At 41.8% G+C, this 19,964-nt stretch overlaps 1 protein-coding gene across 2 annotated transcripts in view; it reads left to right on the forward strand.

Moving 5' to 3' along the window:
- Nucleotides 1-19,964, forward strand: part of WWP2 (WW domain containing E3 ubiquitin protein ligase 2) — a 523,918-nt gene that overhangs the window by 295,547 nt on the left and 208,407 nt on the right. For both annotated transcript variants that reach the window (XM_078669521.1, XM_078669522.1), the window contains exons 5-6: nucleotides 15,191-15,309; nucleotides 16,235-16,442. In XM_078669521.1, coding sequence (XP_078525647.1) covers nucleotides 15,191-15,309; nucleotides 16,235-16,442 — 327 coding nt within the window. The remainder of the gene's footprint in view (nucleotides 1-15,190; nucleotides 15,310-16,234; nucleotides 16,443-19,964) is intronic.

Raw genomic sequence — 19,964 nt, forward strand, 5'->3', positions numbered from 1 at the left:
AAAGATGACAAAAATTCGTTTAATGAATTTCCAAGCCCTAAAAGCAACTTTTACGATTTTAAATTTAGTTTTTTTGTAGGGAACCAGACGACGGCATGCTTTACGAAATGCCGATACTCTGTTTGCGGATTTCACTAATACTTTAATCCCTTCAAAAAATAAATGATACTTGATTGACCTTGAGATCACGATAACCTTTTGACATATTGAAAATATTTACGCCTCAAGCTTGAAGACCATTGTGAAGCTTCATTAAATAGAGAATTCTAAATAAGCCCTGAAGAAGTCCGGTCACGGACGAAACGCGTTGGCTATTGATTTTAAAAGTTTCTTGTGAATAAAGAATTTGTCCACTGAAGAAACCTGACTTTGGAATTCTTGGGAGAATGACTGGAAAGACAATGGAATAATTTGTACAACATTACTGATATTGTAATATTTACTGTTTAAGTGTGCGGGGTCATCTTGAGCAATTTTGATTTGTAAAACAAATTCTTTTGTTTTCTAAAATTGCATCCCAGACAACCTGCACCTAGACATATACGCACTTTAGGGATTTTGTCACCAGTGCGGGCACAGTAGCCTTAATCCCCTGTTCTGGCTTGATCTTAGTTTTTTTTGTAGTAACTGGGCTCAACAAATTTTAGTAGGCAGCCCTTAGCCTCTATCCCTAGAACCAATTTGTAAATAGATGGAGAGTGGGAATCTAAGATCGGAGCCTTATCGCTGATTATTAAGGGAGAGATGAACTGCAGTACTGATGATAAATAATAATAAAAGAAATATGGTATACCCCAGCCCCCCCTATGTTTTGGGATTATCATTTTTTGATAGGCTCTTCGGTGTCGCTTGTACCCCCAAAGAAATCTTCCTGTCGTTTTCTCCAACTGTTTGAAAATAGGCATAGAAAATTCTAAAGGAATACAACGAAATAAATATAAAAATTTAGGGAGAATCATCATCTTCATAACATTATTTCTGCCATATAAAGAAAGATGTAGGTGATTAATACGCTCAAGTAGAATATTAGATTTCTTTATCATAGGTAAAATATTTATTTCGGGAATTTGTGAGACTGGTGAGGTGATCTTAATACCCATTCTTCCTAACTTAATAATAACCTACTGCAACATTGCATGTTCCATACTTATAAAAAAAAGGTGCTACCTTGGACTTGATCTTCACTAAGAAGGCCATACTTCACAGTTCCCAACACCCTTTGAAGTGGAATGGTTGGATCACCTCCTCATCTCCTTCAAAGTGGTTACCTGTCCACTCCCTCTACACACTACACCAGAAACCAGAGTTGTAAAATGTAGAGCAGTGTTTCCCAAGCTGCGAGTCCGAGCTGACTTTTGGTGGGTCACAAAAGTCCAACCAATAAATATGCCTTTAAATTCTTGTTTATCTTGTCACATATGCTGTTCTTCAAAGACAGAAGTAAAATGTCAGGCTGTGTCTTCTGCCAATTTGAGGCTAATTTTTTTTCACATTGGATTGGCGCTTACAAACTCCTCTCACTTTGCAGTCAGAGAAAGTACATTTTGTGACAATCTTGCTGGGGTACAGAGAGAGTTAAAAGGAAAGGCTTTCATTTTTTGTAACACAACAAAATGTGAATACCTCTAAATGAACAGTACACATTCAGCAGTTAGAAAAGCAACAACATAATAATAGAATAATAAGAAGCGTGTTTAATAGCTCAAAACAAATCAAGATACTTAATTTGGTAATGCATAAATGATAAATATTTACTGAAACCAGAATACAAAAATTAGAATTTGTGTGCATTATAGTTTTAGAAGTAAAACTGGTATGTCTGCGCAAATTTGGGGATCATTTGAGAGGAAAATGTGCTGTCTGTATATGACAGTGCATTGGCACACGATTCTGTAGTTACATAAAAAAAATTGCCAGCCTCATGTCCATTAAAGCTGATGGGTCACAAAAGATTGTCGTTCTAAAAAGTGGGTTGTGGTTCTAAAAAGTTTGAAAGTACTGCTCTAGAGACCACTAACACATTGGAAAAAAAGCTGTAGACTCCCTGATTCAATCAAACTGTTAGCAAAAATATTGCTACCAACCCTGTTATGCTAGTGGAGCGATATGACGAGGAATTCCTTGTTATCATGGACAAATTGGCTTTATTTCCATGAACTCCAAAAAGTCTACGATAATCTCAAACATAAAATACATCCATAATGTGAATGAGATGTGGAAAAACCTAAGAACCCATTAAAGGAGTTTGAGAGATTCTCCTACTTGTGCCCATCTTCTCATATTCAAAATGGACAGAACATTTTGAAAATGGATCATATACCATGCTAAATTCTTCTTCCTGAGATCGAAACTTGCAAATGCTACAAACCACTCCATAGAAGTCTTCCAGATCATACAGCATCAAGCTACAACGGATGCATCAAATCCTCACTACAGATGTAAAGATCTAGCTAACCCCAGCTTTAATAAAATCATGAAAGTTACGGAGAATCCAGCCAAAGATGCAGCTATATCGGACACAAAAAAACACAAGTTTCCAGGGTAATGGTTCCAGTGTAATGGCAGTGGAAGGTTTCACTCCCATTTCTCTGGATATGCTGGAAATTGCTATTGCAAACATGAAACCGTCAAAGTTTCTTTGAGATCCGAAAGCAACTTTCACTAGCCAAAGGTCACTACCATACACCTTCTCCCTTCACTGGCTGCAAATCGTGAACTTTTCATCGAACAAGGGCTGTTTCATAGATTCCCTTATGATAGAGCAGGACTTTCCCCTACTAAGTTATACGCCGGCCCGGGTGTGTAAAAAGAACTACCAGCTCCTCATTCTTCTCATAAATCTTCAGAGGATGTGTTGCTGGCTAGTTAGAAGAACACACCACAATCATCTCTTAGGCCGTTTCCAATCTGGCTATTTTGTAGGTTATAGCCCTGAAACCTCGATCATCTATATTGTGGATACAGCTCTGTGTCTCTTTGATGAGAGTAATAATTGCCTCCTACATTTACTTGGCCTATCAAAGCCTTTGATACTATTTTTTTAAACTTGTTTCTATTGGCATTTGCAATATTAGCAGTACAAGAACGGCAGTGTGAGGGGGAAGTCGGAGGTAGCAGAGTGCATAGGTTGCAAAGGACAATAGAAATAAATATCAAGGAACGCCCCACGATTACATAATCTTAATAAAAAAAGCATGTACATTAAGCCGCTCATAATGTCCAAGAAAAGCATTTCACATGGCACAGGCCCGCGTTATAGGTGCAAGAGAGAAGAGGCACAAAATAGGGATTACATGGACATAATGTAAATGGGGTATTTGAAACGCAGAAAAAGACCGCAAAACAAAGCATTAACGGTTCACAAGTGGCACACTGCGATGCAACGAACAATACGGTAAGGCAATCGACAGTCACACAACCCCATCTGATTGCACTCCATCCTCAGCTGTAACCACCACGGGGGAACTGTAGTCTCTGGTACGAAGAAAAGCTGCAAAAGGCACCCATATATCCCTGGCTGGTCGGAAGCGCAGTGGCATGCATTCCCAGAAATTAGACAATTGTTCCTGGCTGTATGCCACATCATTCAACCATGCTTTGGAAGAGAGAACAGGCTTCCTGTCCCAGTAGATTTTACTGTTTACATTTTTGGAACCCTGAAGCATGTCCTGACAATAAACTTTGCTACATTTGTGCCATTATCTTATCCCACCCTACCACTTTAAAAATACACCTCAGTCCAGACCCTGAGTAACCATAGGCTCTGTTGTGGACCCTCAAGCTGCTGTGGCAATGCACACTACATCGTTGATAGTATTTGATTGCCTGGGTCAAACCACCAACTCAAGTGTTTTCAGGCTAAGAGCCAGCATGCTCTGACACTGCATTTATGTAAGAACATGTATCACAGTTATCAAACAGACCATCGTCCATTTAGTGTGGTAATGTCACCAAATATTGCTTATTATTGCTTCAGAACCCCAGGGAACAGCTTGTAGAATGTCCGAGTGGTGGAGTGTGATATCCTGGGGCTCGAAAAGAGGCCCTAGTGTTTGGAGGATTTACTCGTAGGTCCTCCTTTGGAGGAGGCCGTTAACTTGGAGCCTAATCCAGCAGAAGGTTGAAGCGGCCTCCTCCACCAGGAGTACAGTAGATGGGTTCAAGAACCGGTGGCAGTGCTTGGTTTGTTTTAAAAAATATTAGGCAACTGGTGGTCCAGTGTGCAGACTCACACCTCTACGTAAAACACCTTTATTAATAGGACTTACTCCTGGTTTTTATGAATGGGTGGGATGGGAGAAAGTTTATGTTTGAAGTTTTGATGTGTTTTTCTTCTTTTTTTTGAGACATATAGTATTCAATTAAAATACTGCTAATTCCATATCAGTACTTCTGTATCAGATGCACATAAAAAATACATGCAACTGATGGTAGTGCTTATACAGAGTTGAAACTCTCTCGTGTCTAGCAGTGGGCGATAGCCGCTACTGGCCTGGCCATTCTCAAAGACAGTGATAGAGTTTTTTTTATATTTTTTAAACTACCTTTGTTGGATTTTGCATGTTCAACAGTAGGTCGCATGGAGGACAGTGATGGAGTGGACATGCAGTTAACATCCCCACATGCAGCAAAGCTTACATATCCAGCCATATTATATGCTATTCATGCAGGGTAGCACACAATTTGTTTTTTTAATCACTTAGTCTGTGGAACGTTCACCACTCATCACATAAAGCCCTTTTAAGTTAAAAATACTCAGTGTCCTTGGGTAGAGGTGTAAAACCTCATTGTTTCCAATTGAGGAACAATCCATTGTAGTCTAAAACACTTTGATTATCCACAGTACCATTCACGCAATTTGTATCAACATCATCACTCAGAACAATCAATTATAAGCACCTTACCGACCCTATTTAAAGGGTTGGTAAGGGTACACTAAGATGCAGTCCCTTATTGGAAGAAGTGACTTGGAGACTATCCTTGAATATAGTAACACATTAATGTAGCCCATAATGGCCTAGATGTACTAACATTAGGAATACAGATTTCCGATTTGCGATTCTCCTTGAATTGCAATTAGGAAATCAGTATTCCTAATGTATGAAACTCTTTCACATTTCACTAGTGATTCCTAGTGGGTTGCAAATAGACCTACCTCATGAATGTTAATGAGGTAGGTTGAAGTTTGTAACCATTAAGGAACCACAGCCATCACAGGGATGGTGGCCTGCTGAGGTCAGCAAACCACCATGTCTGCAATTGCTTTTTAATAAAGCAATCTTTTTTTTCTTTAAATGCCAGCCGTTTTCCTTAAAGGAAAAAAGGCAGCATTTAAAAAGAAAAAAATTAACTTTGCAGTTTCATTTTTTTATAATCTGTGGGACCACTGCCTGCTCTTAAAAATAATTGTATTTACATACTCAAAGGGGAAGCGGTCCCTCTGGGACCCCCTTCATGTTTGTGAATGGGTTACCACCTACTTGAATAGGTGGTAAAATGCGAATGTTTTGCGACCGCTTTTCGGTTGCAAAACATTCTTCATACCACTGCGATTCAGTTATTGGAAGGGACGCCCTAAACACACCCCTTACTAATGCCGAATCAGTATGTATTTTGCAATCCCAAACTGTGATTTGGTAACATGTTACAAAATCGTAATTTGGGTTTGAAACATACCAAAATGCCTTTGTCCAGTCGCAAACAACCTGATGCTGCAAATCTGGCCATTTACGACCTGAAAAATGCTTGATGCATCTAGCACTATATTGCTTTTCCGAAACCGAGTTTGCCCACAGAGGTCAGGACTATAGTAAAGTCTTCAGATGAGTGGGATTCTCTGAACCATCTCCCACCAAAGAATGTCAGACCACGGCACAACAATATCAGGTTAAAACAGCAGGGAAACTTCCACCCATTACAGCACCAAGTGGAGATCCAGTAGATGTGTCTGCTTGAGGATTCACCCTGCCACACTAGACTTTACTCAGAAGCGGGCACAGTTAAGGAACAGTTAGTGCCACCTACATTTAAGCAGATTGCTGATACTTGAGCGTAGCTGTAAAATAGAAATCCTAAAGTCAAAGCTTGTTTTGCGTTTTCACCATATCAGCCTGTGGAGCTGTCATGTGCTTGCCTGCCTTGATTGCCATTCAGTCACTCTAATTGCAGCCTGATATTTGTTAGGTGTAGGGAATGTGGTTGGCAGACGATGAGCTGTGACCAAGTTCTCGCACTACGTGATCAAATGGACCCACAAATGTAAACTACTTTCCGTTGTAGCCTTGATTCACTCTTGGTAGCTTTGGCTGAGCCAGAAAGCTAAACTACAGAGCATGTTTATGTGGTCAGCAACCAATCAAACGCAACCAATAATGACTTAAAGAATTTAACGAACTAGCTCTTTTGTAATAATAAGAATAAAATAATCCCTAACTGGCACTTGAATTAAGAAAAGATATGAATGGTAAAATAGAAAATATTTCCTGGATTGAGCCCCTTTAGTTAGAATGAGTTAAATATAAAATGGAAATGTTCAAAGTCACAGAGAGTAGTCTCTCTGGGCTAAAGATTCCATAACATTTACTTAGTGATTGAATGAGAAGAGAGAACAATTTAGCACCAATGGAAAAGTATTTTATGAAAAGTGTTCACTAGAGGTTGACTGTGCGCCAAGAATATTCCCTACAGGACCCCACGGTGCTACGTATGTTCATGGAGGCCAGTGGACCTAGTGTGGTGTTGCCTTGGTTGATGTATAGTTTTTTATTTGTGGTCATAATTTTAGGGGCTGTAACCAGACCACTTAATGGTTTCTTGCAATTCTTCAGGACTGGTGACAACAAAGTCAGTCCACTTTAACGCAGTGACGAAGTCCTTCCAGCTCTCGGGTATCAAGTAAGCTAGAGGAATTTTTCATACAGTATCGATAGCTTGTTTGTTCAAAATATTTCAGCTTCCTTTTACTTCGGAGCTAAAAAGTTACGTTCCACTGCAGAATGCAGGTCAAAGGCAGCACATTATTTTCAGGTTCCTTTATGCTAGTTTTTATAGACCGAGACTGAAGCACAGGCCAGCATGGCTCTCTTTGTTCTTCCTCAGCAAGCGAAGCTGGTCTCCTCCTTCCCTTTTTTCAAACTTGACATGAGGGTGTGTAGGTTCAGCATAAGGCTTTAAAGCGGACAGGGTAGGATGTCACTGGTAGGTACCCCTGAAGAATGATGGTATGTAGATCCTGTGAGGCTTATGGTTAGGGAAATCTCATAGGACAAATCCTGTCCAAACAAAAGTGCCAAAGGTTTCACACCCTACAGCAATCCCTTTCCTTGGCTAGTAAATCCTCCCTGTGGACTTCAAAGAAATTCCACACCATCCTGAGAAGACATCTGGCAAGAAAAGCTTTTGGCTATTGGGGCCACTGTATCCAGCAAAGTCCAGAGTGGACTCAAGAAATATGCAAAGTTCACTTAACACCTTCTTGACAGGTTCTGTGGAGATCCCAGGAATTTAGTTTAAGGAACATTCAGAAGTATCCAAAAAACGTTTCAGTTGTTAGTGAGGCACAAAAGGCCACATGCAACTGTTTTGACTCCGTGGATATAAATGTTGTGCACACATCTGGCCCATTACCAAAGTGCACTTATGACCATATATGATTGGATCCGGCATGATGCTGCAGTCAGCTTCTGATGTACTGGTTATTAATATTTGACACTTCTCTGTGTCAGCCTAGAGAGCTACCAAAGTGCCGTACCACTTTCAAGCTAACAGGGGCTTCACTGAGAGAAAATGGAAGACTTTTTAGAGATGTATTAGGACTGATGCCCAATAGTAGGTTTTAGGCCAGGCAAAAGTTAAAAGAATCCATAGTATCCAAAAGCAAATGGTTGGGGGATACAATAAGGGCAGTTTGGATTTCCTGCAATGGAAATCAGATTGACAACCTACTTCCGAATTGGTGGACCATTGAGCCGAGAACTGTGATATTTCACTCCTTGTGATTTGCTTACTTTAACTCCTGCCACTGTTGTCCAGGTGTCTAAACCCACTTTTCAGCCGTGTAAAACTCTCAGTGTGACCTTGTTTCATTGGCTCCATGTTGCATTACACAGTTCATAAGCTGGTGGGGTTGATGACTCTTTTATTCAAGAAGCCATTATTTTCACTGAACCCAGAAGTGATGAATTTGTGGCACTTGAATGTATTGAAGAGGGACGTTTCCTATGGAAATCTTTTCCACGTGTTTACAGGACTTAGGCAGCAGCCATGTTCTTTTACGTGATGCTTCACCCTCATATAAAGTTGAAGAGTCTTGATATGTCATGGCTTTATGTGTTGAGCCAGGGAGTCAAGAGCAATATTATGCGAGCAGAATGAAATTACAGGCCGCTTTTGTGCTGATGGAACATCTGATTTGTTCAGCCTTTGGTGGCAGTATCAGTTCAAGTGTGTAGTCAAGCGCAGCCGCTATGCCAGAGAACACAGCCTCTTGCATTGACTATTTTCATCTACGGTCTACCTGTAGAAGTTTGTGTGGACTAATGTCAAAGCGAAACCACAGATACCAGCTGCAGAATGTTCCCTTGAGAGCCTTGCCCTTAAATGATATTAACAGAAGTTCAAGACTGCCAGCCTTTTTTTATTAATTGGTGGCAGTGTAGCTGGTTAGATGTTTTGGATGGCTTATGGTGTTGACCTCCTTGAAGAGTTGTTTGAAGAGTTGAAGGGCTTTTTACTGGTCGATGTATTCAAGCCCCACAACTGCTAGATCACCTGACCTGCTAAGTGTCACCTGCACTCACTTTGGGCCTCGACTTCCTTTTCCTCTGAGCTTCTCCTGGTTGTTTTCCTCCTCCCGCCCAGAAAAGCCATGGTGTGCTTTCCAGGATATACATAAATTTCTGGATGCTAAGAGATGTCCAGACACCTAACCTGACTAGTGCTATCTGCTCTGCGGCTATGGTTTTAATATTGGGTTTATGACCTGTGGTTGTGCACACATTCTCTTTTCACTTGCAGACTCAACCACCAGATCCAGCAGAGAGAGTATTGAATAGAGGCCTCATTCAGATGCCACAGTGGTTGACTGCCTAGGTCAGAACACTGATCAATGATTGGGGATTTTGTTTGTCTTACGTCTGTGCTCAGTCGATTGACTGTCCTGGGATTTCGATCCTGCATTTTGACTGCGCTGCCTGAATAGGCCTGTGTACAACTTTGTTTAAACAAATTTCATTTTCATTTCTTTTCTATAGGATAGTGAATTACTTAATGGATGCGACACAAAATGTGTTTCCTGCTCTGCTCGCTTTAGAGTTTTTTGAGGTATACTATTTTAGGTTTGCAGCTGGTTTGTGAAGTGCAGTCACTTACCAAGGCAGTTAAGCTGGAGTTTTCTTCTGTGCTGTTATTATTATAAACCAGTGTTTGGTAAGGAAGCTTGTGAGACAGGCAGACTGACTGGGAACAGTGTAAGAGCCACCTGCAAACAGCAAAATGTCCCCTGCCTGTTTTGGAAGCCATAATATGAGAGTTCTGTGTTATGGTGGGAACCTATTCAATACATTAGTGCAGTGAGTGCACATGGGTGAATGACAATATGGATGGCCAGTCTACAGAAACGGAGGCCTACGACTCTGTGATTGGTGGTATCACCCGCCTCTTAGTCCCAGCGGCATTGTGTGCATTCTCGACACGCTAGGGTCAAACCCAATGCTCCCACAGTATAGCAGTCAGATTTCTTGGGTCACTCACATGTACTTATTGCAGGATTTGTATGATAGGGAAAGTAACTTTCATATGCATAAAATAACTAAAATTGAATGTAACACCATGCGTGCCTAAATCATTCACTTTGTATAGCACACAATAGTTGTTTTTTTTGTAGTTGTCTTTTTTCATTCTTTTATATTTCTGTGGTTACATTTTTCAAGGCTTTTATGCTCCTCTTTGCTCCTTTCCCTCATTTCGCTTTACTTTTTCTTCTCTGTTTTTTCTTGAGTCTGTGTCTTTGTATTTCTTTCTGTCTTTTATGTTGTTCTTTTTTCTTAGTTTCTCTGTCCGTGGTATGTTTTTCTATTTGGTTTTACTCTATTCACTCCGTCCATCTTTTATCGCTTGGTTTCCTTTCTTCCTTCTCTGTAGTCGTTCATTTCCATCGCCGCCTCCTTCCCCCACAGCGTCCTCTACGCTCCCCTTTTCCGCCTCCCCCTTTTCTCCATATTTGGATAAATACACGTTTGTATAAAACCTCAGGTTTCGTTGCCGGGCCTCTCTCTATTTAAAACTAAAGCTGCCGGCGAGTTCGAGAAGAAATACACTGTTTGCCAACTGCCGAGAGAGCCCACCCCCATCCCTTGCAAACTCAGCATGGTGAACCCTCTATGGCAGCTCGTGCAGAAATACTCCCAGAAGAGCTTTCCTTTTGTCGCGTTAGAAGTATATGTTACTAGAATCCTATGCACCGTTTATAAACGTGTGTTCGGTCATTTAAAAAAGATGAATCTGAATCAAGTTCCGGCTCTCGCTTCCCTTGCCTGTATATATAGGAATAATTATTTTTGCCTAGAGTAGGGTATTTCATTTGTCTAAAGAATTGACGTGAAAGCAGTTTGGCTTTCATGTCTTGGTGGGAATACCGCCCGGCCCCAGAGCACTGGGGCGTTTTAGGGTTCCCACATACCATACCAAATTATCTTTGGTTGGTGTAAAAGTAGAGACCAATGCATTCACAAAGAAATATTTTGATTCCGCGCTTTCTTTGTACATCAGGAGTGAGTGGAATCCACATTCACCTGTCTTCTCTTCCTTTGTTAATCATTTCCGGGATCTGGATTTACACACTGGGAAAATCACAGACAAAGTCCTGCTGCACAGTACATGATGCTTTTGTGGGAGGCCAATTGTGCCACTGTTGTACGCCAGATGGATTTAACCCAGATCTGTGACTAGGGGTGAATGTTTGCATTGTTCACAGGGCTTTAAGTGGGATGAAAAAACTGGGGGGTCTCTCAAAGGGGCGTGGTCAGATTAATTAAGGGCGTGGCTTTAAAACACTTACGGAAAAAATCTGTGTTTAGCATAATGTGCCGCCCGACTTGTATTTTGCTGTTTCTGTCATTGCATCCAGATATGTGATACAAGTAACATCATACTTACAACAAGTAAGGACTATTGGCTCTGTCAATGGTTATTTGTTGCATAAGATAAATAAGCTGCAACTATGGATTGTTACATGTAATATTGAAAAAGCTTCCAATTAAAGCCCTGGTGACCCTACCACAATGTTGCTGCTCTTTCAAAAAGAGAAGGGAAATCCATAAAGAAAATTACTGTTTAATGGAATTCCCTTCCCCCACAACGCTCACCTGGCATGACGTCATGCCGTAACTTCTCCGCTAGTGAGAAGTGAGGGCAGCGCACATCGATGTGCATGTGCCTGCCTGCTTTCTCGCAACGGGTCTCTATCGGGCTAGTTTGCGCCCTGGCACTTTTTTCCAGACTGCAGTGACCGCAAACTGCGGTCACTGCAGTTCGGAAAAAAACGGACCACTTGTGCCAGGGCTTAAAACAGAGCCCGGTAGAGACCCGTTTCGAGGCCCCCATTAAAAAACTGCCGGTGCTCAGACCCCTCGAGACCCGGCCCACTTAAAGCCCTGATTGTTCAGCATTCCGTCCATCATCTGTTCTCTTTGACTTTGTCGCCCTAAGTGGGACGGGTATGCCCAGATGTGGGTCCCATGCTCGCCACGCCGCCAGATTCAAGCTAACCTGTCTGATGAGGGGTGATACCCTGAAACAAGGCCCAGAATGCCTGTTTCCGGTCCCGGGAGGACCTGACCTGGCAGTTCAGGCTGGACTGTTTCCATGGGTTGCAGGGTCAAGACAGATTTGCATATGGCTGGGTCTAAACTGGAATTACGTGATGTGCAAAAAAACAATGGATTTAACCCAGATCTAGTACTACGGGGGGAATGTTTGTTTTGTTCGGCATTCCATGTCCATCATCTGTTCTTTTTGCATTTGCTCTACACACAATCAACACATTTCCAGCCTTCATAACGTTCAAAGCCAGTCCAGCCTAATAGGCCTTTTGTGTAAATTATCATTGATACTTGGGCAGTCAGTCTGAAGAGTTGAAATAACCTTGAGCCAGATGTACGACGAGAATTAGCATGCGCAAACTGGTTTGCGACCCGTTTGCGCATGCTTTTTCTGATAGGGCCATGTACAAACACTAATTTGCAATTCGCAAAATAGTGTTTTGCAACTCGCTATTAGGAAGAGGTGTTCCCTTCCTAATCACGAGTCACAAGTCATGTACCAATGTTTTGCGACCGGGAAGGCCAGCTATTCATGAGCCTTGCATTTTGCGACCCCATTGGGAATCGCAATCAGTTTCTCTGACACTGTAGTATTTATTTATTTATTTTATTTATTTCTAAAGTTTTATATAGCGCGAAGGTACATTGTAAATTGCAACTCGCAATTGAGCGCAAATTGCGAGGCGCAATTTACAAGGGTCATACATCTAGCCCATGGTGTCTTAGCCAATCCGACAGTCTTCCAATTCAATCCAATTAGCCTTCTTATTCAAACCATTTTAATTGTCAGTTTTAGGAGTGGAACATTCCAGACCTTTCTGATCGGTCTTTGCAGCCTGCCAATGGGTGACTTACGCAGGCGGGATATGCTCAGATTTCAATGACACAAAATCACACTATGCAAATACTTGACTTCTTACTGCCAGAAAAACTAAATGAAAATTAGGGTTTCGCTTATTTCACATTTGCCCTGAATTTCTCAGCCATGCATAATCATAAATCATGGACATATACTGTATTGAAAGCTCACAGTTCTAAGATGAGCAGTTTTTTTTGGGCCACTCCTCTTCAAACCCTTTATTGTTTTTTGTTATTCTGGTTACATGCATGGGAAGTCTGCATGTCCCTGTTGCCAGCAATTCATTTGTGAAGATGGACTTCTCAATTTTGAGAAGATTGGTGCAGGTGAGGGAAAATCAACATGCGCAATAGATGATTGGTGTAGATGGTTGCATGGGTAGTAGGGGTGTTTAATGGGTGGGAACAATGTGGGAGGTGGTGGAAGGTTGCCACAGGCGGTACAGCTTGGGTGCAGGTTTCAAAGGGTTGGTGCAGTCTTTGTAAGATACTTGATGCACAATGTATTTGCCACGCAAAAGGGAAGCTTCCATTATTCAGTGGTAGACAGATCCTCGGATACGCTGTTCAAGGTAAGCCAGTGCACCCAGTGAGCTGTATGTTTCAGGACTTTGCACAAAGACCAGTGCCAAGAGATGGTTAAGGATGTGCGCTACACAAAATATGATTAATCGTTGTACATAGAGTAGCAGTGTATGAATGAAGGAAGATGCAAAATGCCTTTTCTGCTGGGGCTGAACTGAGGACCTTCATATGATGGAACTCGTGAAGAATCAGTATTACATTTCGTCAAGACTGAGACACTAGAGTGCCTCATATACGGTATAATAATGGATCTCCAATAGTGATGGTCGGTAGTGCCCTGTTGATGTAGTCATGCATCTGTGTGTTGTGTTGTGAAACCTGGAACCAGGGCTTTAAGTGGGCTGGGTCTCACTGGTGCTGACCACCAGCATTTCTTTAAAGGGGGCCTCGAAACAGTTCTCTATCGGGCTCTGTTTTGTGCCCTGGCACAGGCGGTCCGTTTTTTCCTGGACTGCAGTGACCGCAGGCACATCAATGTGAACGTGTTCACACTGCTCACTTCTCCCCAGTGGAGAAGTTACGGCATGACGTCATGCCAGGTGGATGTTGTAGGGGAAGGGAAATCCTTTAAAGAGTCATTTTCTCTCTGGATTTCCCTTCTCTTTTTTAACTCAGGAGCAGCAACATTGTTGTGGTGTCACCAGGGCTTTAAGTGGAAGTTTTTCAGTATTCTATACAAGCCATAGTTGCTGCTTATTTATTTTATGTAACTAACAACCATTGACAAAGCTAATAGTCTTGACTTGTAGGTAAAATGTTACTTGTTGTATCCTATATCTGGATGCAATGACAGAAACATCAAAATACAAGTCGGGCGGTACACTATGCTCAGTACAGATTTTTAGCTTATGTGTTTTTAAGCCACGCCCTTAATTACATTTGCCACACCCCTCTGAGAGACCCCCCAGTTTTTTCATCTCACTTAAAGCCTTGCCTGGAACATCTCCCTCGCAGCAGACACCGCAATAAGTCACATTGATTAATAACCCCAAAAGACTGGGACCTGGATAACTAAAGGCTTGTGGTAGCTGATGCGTGCAATGTGCAAGCGCAGCAGTATACTAACATGTCGCAACTCAGGAATGAGGTCGCTAGGTAGGTGGGCTTGAATTCTGAATGCCCAACAGAGAGAGAACTTGCATTATACTCTTCTGAATAGGACATTTCACAGGACACACACAACAGGGTCAGACACTGCATGCTTGCCGTTGTCTTAGTTGTACTGTAAGAGGAGCCACATACAGCAGTTGCTGTTTCATGGATAGATTGTACACTGTAATTTAGACGCCACGTTCTGGATCTTTAAGCCGGTCGACAATTTCATCATATCTTTCTCTGGATTTTGCTTCTCAGAAATGATGGTACAGTGAGGACAGCTTATGTACATTGGAGGTATGCTAGACATGTTTGAAATTGAAACCAATATAGCCCTGCACTAACATCTTACCTTCAAAGCCAGTAACCCAACTGACTGACAATTCAGTTCTTACCATTGGAGGAACATCTCTTGCCAAATTATTTCAACATTACTTTCTTTTCATACAAATTCTTTTATTTCTCAATATCCTGTACAAAAAGTACAAACAACTTCTCCTAAAATAATTAATTTCCAAAGTACATCAGAAACACATCTAATACTGAATACATAATCATTGGCTCCACTGTATTGTACCGTTTTTATCCTCCACTTGTTCCTTTTACTCTGTATAAAACCAATCACAATCCGAGTTGTTTAGCTGTACTTGAGTAAGATTGTAAACAGAGCCGTATAGATGAGTTCCTGTCTCTCTGACTTCCTCTTGTCTGCAGCTGCTAACCTATACAAAGCACACCTCATCTGTAGCTCTTTTCTAGATGCTCCTCTGTGCTCTTCAAGTGCGTGATGTGGGAGGCTTAGAGCTCATGTTTTATATGTCTTGTGTCTCCAGAGCACACACTGAAGCACATGAGAAACGAGAAGAGACTGCTGAGCCGAATCCAAGATCCAGCAGCCAGGACCAGCATCAAGTTAGGATTCTGAAGCGTCATGAACCCGCAGCCGACTCTGGTAAATACAGGAGAAAGACCTCTTCACCTTCGCGCCTCTCGCTCTGCTTTCCTTGATGGTGGTCTCCAAATGTAACACTTTACTTATAATGTCTGATGATACTTCAGGTGTATGCTTTAATTTCAGGGGCTTTGATAACAAATATACAGGCCTCTATGTTCACCACTCTCACCCCCACTGCACCCTTAATATTGGTGCTCTGTGCTGAGGGGCTGTCATTGCAAACCATTCAACTTTTGATGCACCAATTAGATAAAAGCCAATGTCTTTATTTCTTTCTACTTCATCTAAGAGTTGGGAGACTGTTGAAGGTCCCACATCTCTACTCTCTTTTTTCATTGGTTGATTTTATGTGCTCACTTCACGATTACCATTCAATACACAATCCGTGATGGGAGACTTACAGGAGGCAAGATTCAATTTTTTTCGTTTGACCTACTCTATGGATCATACTCACTTACAAGTACACGAAGTGTCTTATGGCAGACCACCCCTTTCTTCCCCACCAACCATGGGAATACCCCCAATACCCACCACACTTTTTAGTCCAAAGAGACAATCCAAGTGATCCTCTCGATTTGCTTGTTTGATAACTCCCTCCCTTGATGATAAAGAATTTTGCAGATCAATTTCTGTAGTCTGTGATGGAGGGATTCTAGCTGCATCCTTGATTTTTGCCACTTATTACTCTGTATTATAGGCCTTGCCACTCACTCCATTGCTTCTCATATCCTTTGAGAGACTCTGATTTGCATATTCCTCCAAAGCGACCACTTTGTTCGTAGGAATGCCACTGCGCCTCAGCCACTCCCATTTGTTAGGAGCTGGAACATTCTCCAGACACCTCTTGTCGCTTTGTTGGAGTTTAGTAACCTATGCGAGATGGCCGCCCTAACAATAAATAACATATCCTCTTATTTTACAGTAAGCAGACTCTCAGCCCCTCCTGTGGACAGTCAAGAAGCAACTTCCATGACCAGTGGCCCGCCAACGCCCACGGCACCGAAAGCAAGCACGGACTCCGATGCCTCTCCTGCACCCAATGTCCCCGCCACAAATGCAGATCCAGGCTCCGTGCCCACCACCCAGCCACATCCCACGGACACACATGCCTTGGGTGCCCTTCCTCCTGGGTAAGTGGTTAAGAATAGCCCTGGTTACGTTTCCAAGCTGACAGAAAACTAAGGTCCATTCAGTAGCACTGGAACAAGGTGCTTATTTATCCTAAAGTGCCCAGTCCACTGGGGAGCGGGATGCCTGCCATCAGGAAAGAGTCAAATGGGCTGCGGGAGGGAGGAGGGAAGCAGCGAGGCTCAGGTGGGGAGAGTGATGGGCAGCGGGACCTCGATGTGAGGGAGCTTTCTGTACACAGAGGTTACCAGGAATTTTTATAGTCTGGGCGTGATGAATGCTTCATTATCCGGCGCCTTTAAAGAAACAAGGGCGTCATGAATGCTAACTTTCTCTCGAAACAGAGGCAGCTTTTAGTTTTGCAAGAAAACTCTGGCTTTTGAAGGTTCTGAAAAACAACATTTGAACATTTGCTTATCCAGCTGTTTATTAAAAAGCATAAGCGTATCGTGACTGCCTTTAGCAGTTTAGTTTCCCACTTCTAAAGGTAATTGTTTTAAAGCAGCTTATGGGCAGGGTTGCATGTGGGAATTTTTTTTTAAAAACACCATCTTTTTTTGTTGCGTTTCGGTTTTACAAAACAGCTTAATTTCCCAACTTTTCCAAGTATACAGCTTTATAATTGTGCATGAAACTACAGGTTATAACCAAGCCGGTAGGTACAAAACTGTAACTCCTTGCTAGAAAATGTGGAATTGTAACCATGTCAAGAGGGCTACAACTGTAACCATATTGATTCGTGTTTAAAACCAGGACCGCGTCAGGTGTTGAACTGTAACCATGTCAGGAGTGCGAATAATAACAGTATCTGAAGGCCCTAGCCCTGTAACAACATCAGGAGATGTTTAAAACCAGGACTACATAAAAGACTGTGCATAAGATTGTAACTTCTCCAGAAAATGTTAAGTCATAAATATTTAAGGTCTAACATCAAAACCACATCAGGACATTTTGACTCATGCCCATGTAATGCAGACTAAATTCAAGGTGAAGTCAAGAAATGTCAAATTCACGTCTTTAGTAAAGATGTTCGAATTAGAACCACAATCACCACATCAGAAATTGAATAATATTGTGTGGAGGTCAAAAACTATAAAAGCATCGGGAGATGTTTCATCATATCAAAGTCAAGATGTCTAAAATCAGAAACATACCAGGAGATCTTAAAATTGTGAACATAGGTAAAGGTATGGACTTGAAGAGGCATACAACTACAACCACGTCCACACATTTAGATTCATAACCATATGAAGATCTCTAACCTATAATTACCATGTTAGGAGATGTATCATGTAAAGAGGCAACCAAAATATATAATTCTGTTAAGGATTGTTAACATGTTCCCATGTTAGTAATTCTGAAATCAGGACTATGTCAATCGATGTTAAATCAAAAGTGCATCAGGTGGGCTAAACATATATCCATATATGGAGAGGTCATAGCATAATACTGTAAGAAGATCTGAAACTATAAACCTGTCAGAAGGTTTACAATTATGACTGAAATGAGAGCGCATATGGAGATCTAAAGCTATAAATCTGTGTGAAGGTCTCAGCATGTAACTGTATCAGCGGGTCAAAAATAAAAAATATCAGGAGATGTTAAATTATAAACTGTTGGGTATCAAACTATGTCGCACTATATTAAACCACAAACACATCAGGAAATACATATTGGTAAATGAGTCAGGCGATAGTGAATCAAAAAAAGTCAAGAGATTTAAAACGGATTGTATCAGAAGGTCTAGAATCATAAACGGGCTATGCCAAGACATTTCACATCCTCTAGTGGGCAGTAGAGAAAAGGCTCACGCATGCGCTGTGTATAGAGGAGAAATGAAAGCCGTTATGCTCACAATCCAGTGTGGTTAGATCTGATCAAAAGGTTGCAGGCCTCTGCCTTGAACCAGACTTCAGCTTTCAGCCTTCCCTACCATAAGAACCAGCTTTCACCTGTGAGCCTTCCATAGGAATTAGCTTTCAACCTAGAGCTACTTGTGCTATCTGGAATTTCGGTCTAACCTATCCATGGAATCCGGCAGTCATGCATTAAATATATTTACTTTCTAACCCTCAAAACAGCGAGCATCCATCCCTGAGCCCTTAACAAGAACCAGCATTCAACCATGACACCTGTAGAACGACCAAAGCAAGGACATTCAGCTCTGAATCTCACCCATACCTGACCCTTCTACTTTGTCCAACATTCAAACGGTCACCTTCACACTCACCACTCTTCATACCCGCTGCTCTTGTAACTGCAGATTCTGGTGTCTGTTTCCAAAAAGAAATGAATAGTTGGGTCCTCCATATGAGTCAGAGCTGCAATTGTGCATCTTTTTGCTAGGTGTTTTATTTCAGATAGGATGTTGCTCAAAGCCTAACCGCTGGTACTTCGATGATCTGAAGTCTATGTGGAATCGCACAAATGTGCTTTTTTCCTCAGCTGGATCTTGGTTGCTTTAATCATGTACTCTGGTAGATATGTACACTGCCATACCTTAGGACACTAGGTTACTTCAAGTATGCTAATGCATCAGAGAGACCAGTAAAGAAAACAGTGATTTTTGCTATTATTTATTTGCAAATCCAACCTTAAGACAAAAAACAGCAGCACACCAGGAAGACTGCTCCTAACCTGTGTTCCCAAAGATACAATTCTCAAGGATATTTTAAAATGTGTGCACACACCACAAGCTTCTGCTGCCAAGGTGTATTTACCAAAAGGTTGTAAATAGCAAGAAAGAAACGTAGCAGTGCACCACATCAAATAATAAAATATGAATAAGAGAGAAACACCCCAATAAAACAAATAAGCTTTGTGTTTTTTATTTTATTTTCTCTTTCTTAAAAAGTAGCACACGTGACGAAGACTGTCAGCGCGTTTCGTCTATAACAATGGACTTCTTCAGGGCGAGAATAGTCACTGTAGGTACTCAGCCAAATGTACTGTGTTGCAACGTGTGCCTGAATGTGTCCATGAAAATAAGCCTCCAATATATTCACTGGCCGTATGTATCACGGGCAGTATCTTTCCTATTGGTCCTGGTTACCACTACTGGACTTGATATGTCTTCCCCACCCATACGCCTCATTCGGGTGAAGCGGCGTGCGCACAAATAGTAGTAACTGACAGGGTTTAGTGGCCTGACCTTTTGTTGTTTTATTCCTCTCTTCTGGGTAATACTGTTGCTTGCTATATCAAATCCAATAGTGAGGGTCGAGCATCCAGCTCGGCGTTGAAGATGCATGCGGACCAGCAACTGCTGGTGTGGAGACGTAGCCACTACCTAGATTTGTGACCGAGACCCCCCCAGGGAAAAGTGTCAGAGATGTACAAACTGGCAAGTCCAAATACGCTGCAGAATTAAAAACTACAGCAGGCACTGACGCCAAAAACTGCATCGGAGCTGAAGAATTCACTGCATACGCCGGCACTGAAAGCCGCATCAGAGCGGAAAGTTTCTATGTCGAAAGAAGCCACAAAGCCAGACGCCATGACATGACCCAAGACGGCGCTGATAG

This window comes from Lissotriton helveticus, chromosome 12 (genome assembly GCF_964261635.1).
Source record: "Lissotriton helveticus chromosome 12, aLisHel1.1, whole genome shotgun sequence".
Classification (NCBI taxonomy): domain Eukaryota; kingdom Metazoa; phylum Chordata; class Amphibia; order Caudata; family Salamandridae; genus Lissotriton; species Lissotriton helveticus.